The sequence below is a fragment of the Piliocolobus tephrosceles genome, chromosome 20 (genome assembly GCF_002776525.5).
Source record: "Piliocolobus tephrosceles isolate RC106 chromosome 20, ASM277652v3, whole genome shotgun sequence".
NCBI classification, from domain to species: domain Eukaryota; kingdom Metazoa; phylum Chordata; class Mammalia; order Primates; family Cercopithecidae; genus Piliocolobus; species Piliocolobus tephrosceles.
In genome coordinates this window covers 17,085,724-17,101,417 of record NC_045453.1, presented here as the reverse complement: position 1 = coordinate 17,101,417, position 15,694 = coordinate 17,085,724, and the positions used below count along the sequence as shown (strand labels likewise).

At 48.5% G+C, this 15,694-nt stretch overlaps 1 protein-coding gene across 6 annotated transcripts in view; it reads right to left on the bottom strand.

Moving 5' to 3' along the window:
- GDAP1L1 (ganglioside induced differentiation associated protein 1 like 1) overlaps positions 1-15,694 on the bottom strand; it is a 65,366-nt gene that overhangs the window by 6,035 nt on the left and 43,637 nt on the right. For 5 of the 6 annotated variants that reach the window (XM_023227883.2, XM_023227878.2, XM_023227879.3 and 2 more), the window contains 2 exons: positions 11,341-11,438; positions 10,098-10,212 (listed from right to left, as the gene is read on the bottom strand). The exons of the other annotated variant lie outside the window; for it this stretch is intronic. In XM_023227883.2, coding sequence (XP_023083651.1) covers positions 10,098-10,212; positions 11,341-11,438 — 213 coding nt within the window. The remainder of the gene's footprint in view (positions 1-10,097; positions 10,213-11,340; positions 11,439-15,694) is intronic. 6 annotated transcript variants of the gene reach the window in all.

The following is a 15,694-nucleotide window of genomic DNA, read 5'->3' as shown; positions in this document are numbered from 1 at the left end:
GGAGTTAGTGATGCAGGTTCCAGGCTCAGAGAAGCACCATCAATGTGGAGGTGGTATTTAAAGCCAGGAGAGTGGACAGTATCAGTATAGCCAGACTTGGAAATAGGGCAGGGGACTGAACCCTGGGTCCCCCCGCAAACTTTAGATGTTGACACCAAGAGAAACCAGCAAAGATGACAAGAAGGAGTGGCCTTTGAGGTAGGAGAAGAACCAGGAGAGTGTGGTGTCCAGCAAGCCAACTTAGGACAGGGTTCCGAGGGGGAGACAGTGCTCAACTGTGTTCAAACGCTGTGTTGCGGTCAAATAGGAGGCCTGAGAACTGGTGACTGCGTTTACTGACTGGCGACCCTGGCAAGAGGAGCTGGAGTAGAATGCTGACTTAAAAGCCGGTTTGGAGGGAGTTCAAAGAGAAAGGGAGGAGAGGAATTGGAGATGGGGAACAAAGATCATTCTGCCACGGAGTTTTGCTAGAATGGGGAGGATGGGCCAGTAGTGAGATACAAGTCAAGAGCATTTTCATAAACTGGGAGGAAAAAAATAGCATGTGTTTGTGGATGATGCCGCAGAGAAGGGAAAGATTCTATGGGGAAGAGTGGATAGAATTACGGATGTGGTGTTCTTACAGGGATGAGAGTGGATGGGATCTGGTGCACTAGGAAAGGGATTGGTTTTAAAGGACAACCCCTTCCATCCTTGGACAAGGACAAGAACAGTCCATCCCTGGTAACAAGAGAGCATATGTGCTACCGTATTTCATCAAATCTAAGTTACTATTAAATGTAAGTACCTATCCAAAAGTAAGAAAGGAGAATCAAACTATTGACTGGAAGAAACATTCCAATGTCAGAGATGCTAAGATGTGCTCTAACAAAGATGCACCTTAGAATTGATAGATACAGTGGGTGGGTCATTGTGGGGATCAGAGCTGTGAAGATCTCTTTCTAACGCTTTGATTTTCTCCATGACATATTGCCTTACTTTTAATGGCTAAAACCACAATTATTTTTATGCTAACCTAAAGTGATCAGCTCTGAGTGAGGATGTGGAGGAGGTGGCTGGAGGGCTGAGGAGGAAGGAGAAGGCATAAAGGAGTCATCTAGAGAGTGAAGCGGGGAGGCCTGGGGCAGCATTGAGGTCACCTAAGGCTTGCAATCGTGAATACAAAGTAAGTCCCGCCAGCATCCTGCATGTTTCTCCAGCCACATGTAGGTTCACAGGTGAAGGTGCTGAGTAGGTGGAGAGCTGGGTTCAACAAAGTTTGAGGTTTTGCAGAGCGAGTATGGAGGGCCAGGGAGTCAAATGTGCAGGCACGAAATTTCTCCTAATGATGAACCAGGGAATCACCACTAGGTACGGAGGGAGGTGCGATCGTGATGGGAGTGAGGGACAGTGAAAGGATCAAGTGACATAAGTCCCCAGCTGCAGACTGCATGCTACCAGCAAGGGAGTGTGGGTAGACAGATCAGAGAACGGGCCCAGGAACTAGGTTTAGATACTGGGCAACATGGAGAAACCAGCAAGGGATGTGAGAAGGAGCCGCCTGAGAGATAGGAGATGAACCAGGAAAGTGTGGTGTAATTCCAACAATTCTATAAAGTAGGTGATGTTATTATCCCCACTTTACAGATGAGGCAGTTGAGGCACAGAGAGGTTAGGTAACTTGGTCAAAGCCTCAGCTAATATGTGTCAAAGCAGAGCCTATATTTGAACCCAGGCCATCTGGTTCCAGATTCTGTGGTTGTAACCACTCTGTTAAGCTACTTATTTCCACATACAAATGAGCATGGACACAGCAGGTATCTCAGTGTCCACTCAGGCCCCCTTCAGTACGTGCGTTCTTTACTCAGGTCTGTGTGCAGATCTCTCCATGCGTCTATATCCTGCATAGGCTGCGTGTTTGCCCCATGCCTGCTTGCACAAACCCATGCAGCCAATTGTGTATATGCATGTGGATATCCGCTCCCATGGGCATCTGTGTCCACGTGGCGTGGGATTACCGCACATTGAGTGCAGCATAAGCCCAGGTGCATCTGGATGTTTGCCTTAGACATGTTCACTATTATGTTCATGCCTGTGTTTATGTTTGCAGGCAAATGCTGATGGCCTTCTATGTGCGTCCGTGTTTATGTGTGCGCCCGGGCAGCAATCTGGTATCTGACCCCTTCCCCGTTCTCTCTTCTCCAGTTGTGTGTTCCCTTTGCAAACCCCAGGCCTGGATGAGCCCTTCCTGTACTTCTCTGGGTCTGCCAGCTGGAGGTGATCTCACAGTGAGGCCAACTTGTTACACTTTAATGTCGGACCGCAAAGCCCAGGAGGGCACTCCGTGCTGCCCAGAGTCCTATTATATTTCTTGAGTGCTTCCTGCTCCCTGTGGAGACAATTGCATCTTTTCATCCTGTCTTCTCACACTTCTCACACCCTTTCCCCAGTTTCCTCTCAGCCGATGACATCACTTCATGCTTCGTTCAGAAGATAGCAGCTTTCAGACATGAAAGCTCACACTCCCCACCTCAATGCTGCAAAACCACTCCATGCTGCTGATGCGGACATAGTACAGGGCGTGTCCTAACCCCACGGCCAAGCCCTCCATGGACCCTCTGCACCTGCTCTGCGCCGCATCTCCGCATCTCCTCAGGTTGCCTTTCTAAGTCCTCCTCCCCCTTCTCCATGTTGTTCTGCACCCCAAGAAGCTCACTTGTTGGCTCCAGTCCCCGGGGCTCATGCCCTCTGGCTTCAGAAAGTTAGGCAAGTAGGAAACAGGGGCAGGAGAGGAGGGAGGGCTACAGTGACATCGGACTGATTTCTCTCAGCTCCTCTCTGCGAGTCACCATGGGCTGCCAGCAACCACCTCTGTCCAGGTTCCTGAATCTGCTGTCATGACCCTGTGATCTCAAGACTTCAGGCCTGGGGTATTCCTCTCTGCCTTGGGATATCCCTGCATCCCGCCTGTGCCTGGGTAAACAGTCCCTTTATTGAGCCTTCTTCCATTTCCCCCGTTTGCAGATGTCCTCTGTTTTCTATGGGGCCCCTGCCTGAACCACACCCCTCCTGTCTTTGTGGCGTCTGCATCGCCGTCCTGAACCCCCCCGCCGATTCCTCTTTTCCACCGCGCTTTTTCCACCAGCACGAGAACACATTTGTACATCTCCTGTCCAAAAACAATTCCTCCTGTCACCCCACGTCCTTCTTCAGCCACCACCACCTTCTTTATTCACCTCTACCCTTCTCAAAAGAGGTATCTACACTCACCACCTTCATTCCACGCCTCCCATGCGGTCTTCAGTCCATTACAGTCTGGCTTTTGCCCCAGGTTGCAGTGAAATGCTTTTGGCAAGGTCACCGCCGACATCCATGGTAGAAAGCCGAGGGCACGCTTTCCTATCCTGGCTTGCTCAAGCTCCCAGCAGCACTGACACCATTCTGTCTCCTTAAAACCCAGTCCTCCCATGGTTCCTCCTAACATGAGGGTCTTCCTACTTCACTGGCCACTCCTCAGTGCACTTTGCTGACTCCTCTGCCCTGATCCCCGCTCAGTGTGGGAGAACCTCTGCATAGATATGGTAGTTATGTTTTTTATTATTATCATTATTATTATTCTTTGAGACAGGATCTCACTCTGTCTCCCAGAAGACGACTCACTGTGGCCTCAACCTCCCAAGCTCAAGCAATCCTCCTGCCTTAGCCTCCTGAGTAGCTGGGACTACAGGCATGTACTACCACACCAGCTCATTTTTGTACTTTCTTGTAGAGACAGAGTCTCACCATGTTGCCCAGACTGGTCTGAAACCTGGGCTCAAGTAATCCTCCTGCCTCAGCCTCCCAAGTGCACATGACCATGCCTGGCCCAGGTATGGTAGTTTTAAAGTACAGCCACAAATTACTTGATATGTCCTCCCTTCTGCAGAGTCCAAGTCTCCTTCCCTTGAACAGAGGCTGTATTTCGTGACTTCTAATGAGTGATGGGACAGAGTGACTTCCAGCAGTAGATCATAAAAGACATGTGATTGGTCAGGCGCGGTGACTCACGCCTGTAATCCCAGCACTTTGGGAGGCCAAGGCGGGCGGATCATGAGGTCAGGAGATCGAGACCATCCTGGCTGACACAGTGAAACCCTGTCTCTACTAAAAATACAAAAAATTAGCCGGGCGTGGTGGTGGGTGCCTGTAGTCCCAGCTATGTGGGAGGCTGAGGCAGGAGAATGGCATGAACCCGAGAGGTGGAGGTTGCAGTGAGCTCAGATCGTGCCACTGCACTCCAGCCTGGGTGACAGAGCCAGACTCCATCTCAAAAAAATAAAAGACATGTGGCTTCTGTGTCTTCTCTTTCTCTGGGATAACTTGCTCAGGGAAAGCCAGCAACCATGCTATAAAGAAATGCAAGCAGCCTATTGAGAGGCCCATCTCAATAGGATATTGCGTAAGGAACTAAGGTCTCCTGCCAACAGCCAGCAGGGAACAGAGGCCTTTAGCTAAGAACCACACGAATAAGGCAACTTGGAAGTGGATCCTCTGGCCGCAGTCAAGCCTTCAAATCACTGCAGCCCCAACTGACAGCTTGAAGGCAACCTGCATCATGCAACCATAACTCGGAGCTGCCCAGCTCAGCTGCTCCGGAACTCCATATCCACAGAAAATGTGTGACATAATAAATGATTTTAAAATTCAAGACACTGAGGTTGACAGCAATTTCTTATGCCATAATAGATAACTAATACAGCAAGTCCCGATTCCTCTTTTTGTCTCACTCTGCTCTCTTCCTCGATGAAAATGTCTAATCCTATAGCTTTAAACACCATGTATTGGATGAGGACTCCTGAATCTCCAAATTCTGACCTCTCCTTTGAGAGTCAGGCTGGAATATCTAATGGTTTCTGTGACATCCTCTCTTGGGTGTCACAAACTCACTGTCTCCCAAACGCCCAGGCTGGAGTGCAGTGGCAGAATCTCAGCTCACTGCAACTTCTGCCTCCCAGGTTCAAGCAATTCTCCTGCCTCAGCCTCCCAAGTAGCTGGGATTACAAGCACATGCCACCATGCCCGGCTAATTCTTTGTATTTTTAGTAGAGACGGGGTTTCACCGTGTTAGCCAGGATGTTCTTGATCTCTTGACCTCGTGATCCACCTGTCTTGGCCTCCCAGAGTGCTGGGATTACAGGTGTGAGCCACCATGCCTGGCCCAAGAGTTACCTTTGATTCCCTTTACCTCACTGCCAACCCCCATGTAAATTCCTGCTCATTTTATCTTCAAACTACCTCTCAAGTCCATTCACACCTCACCATCTCCACTGCAACCATCTCGGTCCACACCAACATCATCTCTCACCTGAGCTGCTGCACCGGCCTCCCCTCTGTCTCCTTTGAAGTCTATTTTCACACAGCCATTGGAATCCTCTCAAATATAAAACTAGAACTACTCAGCCCCATGGAGACTGCAAACAGGGCCATGAGTCCCTCCCGTTCCTGTACGCATGCCACTTTGCAATGTGTGCATCTTGATGGCTTTGCTCCTCCTGCCATCTAAGACTCATGGTTTTTTTTTTTTCAAAGACTGCAAACTCCGTGAGAGCAAGAATGACGTCTGGATTTTGCTCATTAATTTATCCCCAGGACCTAGCATCTAGGAGATGTTCAATCAATATTTGAATAAATGAATGAAAAAGAATGATGATAATAATAATTTTTAGAACATTTCACCTTAAGCTGGGCACTTTGGAAAGTAATTAACATTTACTGTCTTAAATTTGCTGGCCCGAAATGCAGGAATGAGGTCAGCCATTCCCCATGTGTGAGAGGCAAGCATCTCAGCTAAGCCGAGCCCACACTGCCAAGCCACATATCATGAACAAATAAAAGGCCCTTCTTTTATGTCACTCAGATTTGGAATGGTTTGTTATACAGCAGAAACTAACTGATACAATCCCCTCCTCAAAGCCCTCCAGACTTCCCATTGTACTTAGTATAAAATCCGAACTTGTAAATGTAGGCTCTGAGGCACGTGATCTCACCTCACCTGGTGCAGCTCTCCCCTCATTCCCGCCACTCTCCCCAGGACTCCCCACGCAGCAGCCCGTTCCTGAAGAGTTCCCAGTTCTCTCCCACTCCATGGCATCCCTCAGTCTGGGTCATATCTTCCCTGATTCTTCTCTAGGCTCCTTCTCATCCTTCAGGTCTCACTTTGAATATCACCTTCTCAGGGAAACTTTATCCACTTAATCCTGTTCATTTACTCTCAATCTTAACACTTATCGCTGTGTGCACTTCTGTGTTTACTTATGGGATTATTTAACTAATGTCTTTTTCCTCTGTAAGACTGTAAACTCCATGAAAGTAATAATGAGGTCTGAGTTTTACTCATTAATTTATCCCCAGGACCTAGCATCTAGTAGGTGTTCAATAAATATTTGATTAAATGAATGAAAAAGAATGGTAATAATAATTATTTTTAGAACATTTTACCTTGAGCCAGGCACTGTGCAAAGTACTCAACATTTATTATCTTAACAAATCCTCCACCAGCAATCCTGCTGTGACTTTGATTCTATTATTATCAACATTTTACAGATGAGCTCAGAGAAGTGAAGTGAATTCCACAAGGTCACAGAGCTAGGTAGTGGTTGATCAGGAATCTGCATCAAAGCCATCTGGCTCCATGCAAGGGGTCTCAACTGTGACATTAAAATCCTTTCCAAAACGGCTCTGCCCACAAGAGAAGAAATGAAAGGCATACAAGTGTTTCACCCAGTCAGGTTCCGGGAACCTGGATGAGCAACAGAGGCCATGTGGGCCCAACCAATCAGACCTTTAAAATCCATAACCACTTCCCTGGGGCTTCTGCTACCTCCCCCAGCCCCAGAGGGATGCAAGGACACCTCTCCATCTTGAACAACCCCACTTATCTCACCATGGGACAGTGCAGTGCTGTCTTCTCTCAGAAGACCTCAGGACGGGGGTCAGCCGCAGGATCCCAGTCTAGGAATCTCACAAGGAATGCATGTCCGAGGCTATTCTCCAGAACCATCCACCCTAGCCTCCATCCAGGCCAGACCCTGTGTCTCTCTGGATCACAATTATATGGACCCTTCTGTACTGTGTGCCCGGCACTGTGCTAAGCCCCTTACATGCATTTGCTTGTTGGTCCTCGCAGCAGCCCTGGAACGTAGGCACTCATGCTATCACCCCTGCCTTTTTTATTTTTCTTTTCGAGACAGAGTCTTGCTCTGGTGCCTAGGCTGGAGTACAGCGGTGTGATCTCGGCTCACTGCAACCTCCGCCTGCTGGGTTCAAGTGATTCTCCTGCCTCAGCCTCCCACATAACTGGGCTTGCAGGTGCCCACCACCATGCCCAGGCAATTTTTTGTATTTTTAGTAGAGATAGGGTTTCACCATGTTGGCTAGTCTGGTCTCGAACTCCTGACCTCAAGTGATCCACCTGCCTCAGCCTCCCAAAGTGTTGGGGTTACAGGCGTGAGCCACCGTGCCCAACTATCACCCTTTTATAGAGCAGGAAAGAGCCCAGAGCTAGTGCTTCCTCATCTGTTAAACAGGATCCTCATCTGTTAAACAGGATCGCTGGTATTACCCACCTCCTGGGGTTGTTATGGGGATTGAGTGAGTTGAAATCTGTGAAACACTTAGAACAGTGCCTGACACACAGTAAGGTCTATTAAATGTATAGATTTTTCTGGGCTGGATTGTGACCTTCCCAAAATTCACATGTTGAAGCCCTAAGCCCTAGAATAAGCTTGTCCAACTTGTAGCCCATGGGCCACATGCAGCCCAGGATGGCATTGAATGTGGCCCAAAACTAACTCATAAACTTTCTTAAAACATTCTGATATTTTTTTGCGATGTTTTTAAAGCTCATCAGCTATCGTCAGTGTTAGCATATTTTATGTGCGGCCCAAGACAATTATTCTTCCTCCAGTGTGACCCAAGGAAGCCAAAAGATTGGACACCCCTAAACTCTCAGAATGTGACTGTATTTGGAAACGGAGCTTTTAAAGGGATGATTACCTTAAAATAGAGACCTTAAGGTGGGTCCTCATTCAATCGGACTAAAGTATTTATAGGAGGAAATTTGGACTCAAAGACACCAGGCTTGTGCAGCACAGGGGAAGGGCCATGTAAGAACATGGCAAGAAGGCGGCCACTTGCAAGCCAAGGAGAGAGGCCTCGGGAGACACCCACCCCAAGACACCTTGATCTGAGATGTCTAGCCTCCAGCTCTGTGCGACAATAGGTTTCTGCTCTTTAAGCCCCTCAGTCTGTAGTATTTTGTTATGGAAGTCCTAAGAAACTAATGCATAAGTGAATAACATATACCTGATGTCCAAGGTCTCCCACCAAGAGCATGGCAGAGCTGGGACTCTGTCCCCCAAAGGCCCATCTCTGAACTACCAAGCCTTTTGGCCCCTGAGAGCCATTAACTCTGCAACAGCTCCCCTTAGCTACCATTAGGATAGGAACAGGAAAGTTCCTTTTCTTTTTCTTTTTTGTGATGTAGGGCAGGGGACGGAGTCTCTCTCTGTCCCCCAGGCTGGAGTGCAGTAGCACAATCTGGGCTCACTGCAACTTCTGCCTCCCAGGTTCAAGTGATTCTCCTGCCTCAGCCTCTCAAATAGCTGGGATTACAGGAACCCACCACCCCCCCCAGCTAATTTTTGTATTTTTAGTAGCGACGGGGTTTCGCCATGTTGGTCAGGCTGGTCTCGAACTCCTGACCTCAGGTGATCCACCTGCCTCGGCCTCCCAAAGTGTTGGGATTACAGACATGAGCCATTGTGCCCAGCCAAAAGTTCCCCTTTGAGATGTGTTATTATTTTTTACTTACTTAGTCATACCAGGCTTTGTTTCCAGAAAAGATTGAAGGCAGCTGGCTTCAGTATGCATGATGATGTCTCTGTTCGAGACATGAGGTCTCTGAGTGTGTCTTGTGCTTGTGGCATCAGTTGTGAGATGCTGGAAACAACACTGGACCCATCAAGGGGGAACAAGTTCTGGCCCTAACCATGATGTCTATGAGCTGCCTAACCTTGAACAACTCGCTTCATCTCTCTGAGCCTCAGTTTTCTCATCTGGAGAATGTGCGTGCCTTTAGCTGCCTTATGTATTAAACTAGTAATGGTACAGACAGTGTCTTGAGTACATTGAATTTTCACAAGAGTCCAGCAAGAGAGGGTTAAGTTGTATTATTACCGTCCCATCTTATAGATGAGGAAACTGAGGCTCCAATAGGGAAAGCAACTTGTCCAAGGTTACATAGTTCAGGCAGCAAAGCTGGAACTCTAATTCAAGTTGTTCTTACTCTAACATACATAGAGATGTGTATGTACACATAGTCATGCATATGCAGAAGGCTGTTGCAAATGCTCCATAAATTTGCATTGTTCAGGAGACAAGACTCACAGGTCTTAAACGGAGCAAGATGGGAAGGCTCAGAATGAGGTTTGAAGGTGGGCTGTGGCAAAGATGGTGTGTAACAGGCAAAATGGAGTGGAGTGGTATAAGAAGGGTGCTCCAGGAGGGAGGGGCTGTGGGGGCAAAAGTGTGGAGGTAGAATGAAGCTGGTATGTCCAAGTCTAGAGGCCCAGCTGGGAGCAGGAAGAATTTCATATCCAGCCAAACTAAGGACAAGGAGAGTCTGGGTGAGCTTGGATGTCTGGGTGGAGCACGAAGGAGCCATAATGCATTCTTGGGCAGGGAAAGTGGGATAGTGTGGTGGGTAGTGGCCATCACCACTCTCATCATCATCTTCACCTACTTTTATTAAACACCTACTAGGTGCTAAGCCCTAATCTAAGCACTCTACATGTATTATTTCACACAATGTCTCAACAGCTCTTTGAGGCAGGTCCTACTATTATCCCTATTTTATAGATGGGAAACTGAAGTTCAGAGAGGGGAGAACCTGAGCACAGTTACTCAGCTAGGAAGTGGCCAAGTTATGACTTGAACCTTAGTCTGACTCCATAGCCCATCCTCCTAACCACCTGGGGAGGTCCTCTGAGACCTTTGGGGAAAAAAGAGGCTGAGACTGGGCAGGGGCAGAGTAGGCTAGGTGGGCTGCAGCCCCCACCTCCCCCAGGGCTGGCACCCACCCTCGTTCTCCAGCTTCCTCTTCTCCAGCTCGGCCTCGATCTGGTCCAGCACCATGGCCAGCTCCCCAAGGATCTTCTTCAGGTAGCTCACATCATCGTGCTCCAAGATCTTGGCCTGGGGGCAGGACAGGGCCAAGAGAAGCTGAGTTGGCCTCAATAGAGCCAGGATGTTCAGGGATGGAAGGAGCTTTGCTAAACTTCTTCTGCAAACCCAGCCTCCAAATACCCCCCAAGTGTATAGGATGCCCCCCTGTTTTGAAGCACCCTCATCTGGTGCCTACAACAGTCCTGTGAGCTTGACTGTCCTGCCTAGATCCCTGGTACATTCTTATACCCCAATGCTGGGAGGGCTGGTTGCTAGTGGCTCACAGTTGCCCCTTCTCTCAGCCAATAAGGAGCTGCATTGCCCACAAATACTTGGGAGGTTACCTGCCCTCACCCCTCCCTGCAATAATCTGTAGCCAATGTCCCACTGATATGAGGGGATAAAAGGCTGGCCCCTTACTTCAAGGTTGATCACCTTTGTGGTGCCATTTGTGCTCCAGAGATTCCTGCGGAATCAAATGAGGCTTAGCTGCTTCCTCTTCCTTATCCCTCCCATCCCTCTGGGGTCCCCCTCAGAGCAATCCTTCAATAACTCCTTTTCCCAAGAACCCCTGTTCAGTGCTCTGTATTTGTTTTTATTTATTTATATATTTGTTGTAATTATTATTATTTGAGACAGAGTCTCACTCTGTTGCCCAGGCTAGAGTGTAATGGCCCGATCTCAGCTCACTGCAACCTCTGCCTCCCAGGTTCAGGCAATTCTCCTGCCTCAGCCTCCTGAGTAGCTGTGACTACAGGTGCCCGCCATGATGCCTGGCTAATTTTTGTATTTTTAGTAGAGACGGGGTTTCACCATGTTGGCCAGGCTGGTCTCGAACTCCTGACCTCAAGTGATCCACTCACCTCAGCCTCCCAAAGTGCTGGGATTACAGGAATGAGCCACCATGCCTGGCCAATGCTCTGCTTTTAAAGACACAACCTAATACATGAGGAAACTGAGGCCCCAGGGCAGCAGTGGCTTACCCAAGGTCTAACAGCTAGTAAATGGTAGGGGACAGGATTGGAAAAGCAAGCCAGGGGTTTTTCCATTTCATATCATCAGCTGGTCTTCTACTTAGAACTGCTTATCTTCTACTTAGCTTCTCCTATTGCTCATTTCCATGGAGCAGGGGGACTCAGCAGGCCTGGAGTTACTCACCATGAGCTTCTTCTGTTTAGAAAGGTAGGGCTCGGAGAGCTGGGGCTCCTCTTCATGGTCCAGTTTCATGAGGTCTGTGGTGGCATTGGCTAAATGTCCTGGGGAGAGAATGGGAAAGGTCCCATCCATCTGATACCTGGGTTGCTCCCCCATCACTTCCCTTACACAACTTGAAATAGGCCCCCTCCAAACACTGGTCAGAGGAGTAATACTGTCAACAACCAACACTTAGGGAGCACTGCAGGCTGTGCTGTAGTGACGGATGAGATGCCATCCTGCCCTGAGCTCAGGCTGGTGGGAGAGACAGGCACATAAAGAAATCTCGGCCAATGGCTCACTCCATAATCCTAACACTTTGGGAGGCTGAGGTGAGAGGATCACTTTAGTCTAGGAGTTCAAGACCAGCTTGGGCAACATAGCAAGAACCCATCTTAAAAAAAAAGTTAGCCAGGTGTAGTGGCGCACACCATAGTCCCAGCTACTCAGGAGGTTGAGGCAGGAGGATCGCTTGAGCCTGGGAGGTTGAGGCTACAGTGAGCTGTGATTGCACCACTGCACTCCAGCCTGGGTGACAGAGTGAGACCCCTTCTCTAAAAAAAGGCAAGATAAATAAATAATACACTTCAGCAATATTATAAAATACACATTAAAAAAAATAAAAGTAAACTCTATGGTACAGCATGATTAATCTGTAGGGAAGAATAAACGCAAGGCAGAGGGACCCAGGGGCTGCCTGCCTGGGGCACAAGGGGATGAGAAACCTCACGGAGGAGGAGACTCTACCCTTGAGGATGAGTAGTAGATGCCAGAAACTGATAGACCCGACCATAGACCTGGTCATCATCCCTGCCTCACTACTTCTCTCCCTGCATTCTTCCCAAATTGCAGCATGCCCTCCCCGACACAAAGCCCAGCCAGATTCCTGGATTTGCCCTCAGCTCCTCCCACTACCTCACCCCACATCAAGTCATTCCCAGATCCTATTGATTCTTCCTCCTCCATCTTTCTCACATTTTCTCACATTTAACCTCCTCCATTTAACTGACTCTTAGTTCAGACCCCATTAATGTCTCACCTGGATGATTTTACCCACCCTCTGCCACCTCCCCTCTCTCCCTTACAAGCCCTTCTCCCCACCCCTGCCAGAGATACCTTCTTCACACACTTGACCATGCCACTCTCTGTTGAAAACCCATCCCTGGCTCCTCACTGCCCTCAGATAACATCCTAGTTCCTCAACTTGCCTTCAAAGAGCCTTCAGGATCCACTTCCCTCCCTCTCACCAACTCCATCTTTCACTGAGTTTCCTCAGCTATTCCTGTCCCAAGATGTACATTTCAGCCACTCTACATGCTTGCTGTTCCCTGAATGTGCCAGACCACTCCACACCTCCAGGCTTCTGCTCATACTACTACTTCTTCCTAAACTAGCCTTATCCTCCTTTCCTGAAAGCCTCCTTCTAGATTCAGCTAAAGATTTCCTCCTCCATGAAGCCCTTCCTGATTCTCTAGGACGTTGGCCCACTCAATGTCTTTCTTACCCAATTTACACCCTACAGAGTTAGGGCAGGGAATGCAAACACACTAATCAGAGCTGCCAGTCACAACTCCATTAACCTTGCTGTCTATATGAAAAGAGCCCGCCCGGACTTGTGCAGTCCACAACCTGCCTGCTTGCTGTACATGGAGATTTTAGTGCTAATGTAGTTATCGCTGAATGTGTATGTCTCCCTCTAACACTTGAGCTTCTGGAGAGAAGTGGCTATGTCAGTATGTCAGATTCATCTTTGTTCCCTTAAAACCCAGCACAGGCCTGGCACAGAGCAGGAGCTCAGTGAGTGTTGAATGAATGAATGAAATGAATTAGTGACTTAGGTTGTTTAGCTCCTGTCCTCTGAGATTTCACCACCCACTGCCCCATCTCCTGTCCTGACACAAATCCCAGTAAACACACTCCCAGATCATTCAGCTTCAGGGCTATATTAAGTCTCATTGATGTTTTATGAATGTGAAGGTCAAGGACAGCATCTTCTTTCTTGCCTGTCACCCAGTGCTGCCCATGTGGCTGGCTTTAGACTCCAGGAGGGCAGGCCAGCCCGAGAGAAGATCTGGGACTGATTAAGGGGTCGCTGCAGGCTGGCTTCTACTCTTTCTGCACTCTGGGACCTCCCACCCCTCATCCCCCAGCTGGGCTGGAGCCCTGAGATCCTCTCTGCCTCCTCAGAGAATGAGGGGGAGGGAGGGAGTGGGCTGGGTCTGCTCTGGCTCAGGGCAAGATTGAGGGAGTGCCCCCAACTCCCAGAAGCCCTTGGGGACTGCCTCCAGCCCTCGACCAGGTCCCCACCTACCAACTGCCAGGGCCTGCCCCGTTCATTCTTCCCTCAGAGGAGAGATCTTCATAAAATGCAGATCTGACCACATCACTTCCCATCACCGTTTCTCCACTGCTCTTTGGACAAAATTCAAATTCTGCCAGACCCTTGTCCCCAGACATGCACCACAACCATTTCTACCCCACCTTGGGTTACACTTGCACCACACTGAACTTCCTCCATTCCCCAAACAACATACCCTGTCCTACTCCAGAATGTGAAAGAATTCTCCCTCTTCCTCCCCTTCTACCTGCTACACATCCTCAGTTGCTGCTGCATTTTGGAAGGCTTCTGTGGCTCGGAGGCTGGGGTGGACATCGTGTATGTCCACAACCTCCCTGATCTCCTGCTCATAACACTGATGGGCACCAGATTAATTATTTTTAAATGAATTTATTTTTGAGCAGGTTATACATGTATATTGTTGAAATTCAAACAATATTGAAGAATGTACTATAAAAGATAATTTCTGTCCTCTGCAGCTGCAGTCTCTTAGTTCTACTCCCCAAAGACACAAACTATTGGCAGCTTCTGTGTATCCTTCCAGAAATACTCCTTGCAGTGCAAGCACCTGTGTATCCATTTAAACCCCTTCTGAGTATTAATGATAGTACACTAGGTGGTTTTTTTTTTTTTTGCCCTTCACTTTTTTCCACTCACTAATGTATCTTAGGGAGCATTCCATACACCTATTAATTTTTAAAAACATCTGCACAGTATTCCATTGTATGGAAGTACCCATAACTTATTTACCCAGTTCCCAGTTCGTGACAGCTGGGTTATTTCCAGCAATATTCTTGCTCTTGCCAACTACGCTGCAGTGAATACCTTTGCTCATACTTCTTGGTGCATGTGTTCAAGTGTAACTGCAGGGTAATCTCCAAGATGTGGGCTTTCTCATGTTTGACCTAGAGCGCCAGGCTGCCCTCCTGAGAGCTTGTTCCAACTCACTTAGTCCTGCACTGTAATTGCCTGGTTGACTTGTCTTTTCTTCCATGGAACTTGACCCTGGGATGGCAGAAGCTGTATCTATTCCTGTCTCTCCCCAGTCCCCAGGGCCTCATAAATGGTGTTGAGGGGGCTGCTGCCAGGAGCCGGATGTATAGGTCAATCCTGAGTCTTGGTCACATCCTGTGGCTCATGCCTGTAATTCCAGCACTTTGGGAGGTTAAGGCAGGCAGATCACCTGAAGTCAGGAGTTCAAGACCAGCATGGGCAATATGGCAAAACCTCATCTCTACCAAAAATACAAAACGATTAGCCAGGTGTGGCAGCATGTGCCTGTGGTCCCAGCCACTTGGGAGGCTGAGGTGGGAGAATCACTTGAGACTGGGAGGAGGAGGTTGCAATGAGTCAAGATTGTGCCACTGTACTCCAGCCTGGATGAGAATGGGAGACCCTGTCTCACAAAAAAAAAAAAAAAAAAAAAGAAAGAAAGAAAGAAAGAGAAAAGGAAAGAAGAAAAAAAATATTCTGAGTCTTGTTCAATGACAGTGGTTCTCAAGGGACAGGGTTGAGTTCTACAGCTTAACACCACCTCAATCCTGCCTTTGAACATGAGCCACATTCCTTTGAGGAGGATGACACGACCATTTACTGAGCACCTATTATCTACTGAGAATCTTCAGGTGTCTTTTCGCTGTAGGACCCCATGGTGTTTGGTCAAAGCTTAGATCATAGTCTGTAAACAGTTGCTGAGGGATTATCTGATTTAATCCAACATCCATTCACTGGGTGTCAGATACAAAAAGACAGGGTGTGAGCATGTCCAGGCTGGCCATTAGGACAGGATGTGCTCATGGGTGACCTTCAATCCGAGACCCCACTGTGGGCCTTGTCACATCTGGGCAGCCTTCCTTGGTAATCCTAACCCTGAGGTCACTCAGTGCCCTTGGCCACCAAGCACAGCCCTGACTATCTAAGGCTGAAGCTTGTGCGGGGAGAACAAACCTTGTGGGGACAGACAGCTGCAGAGTCTCTGTA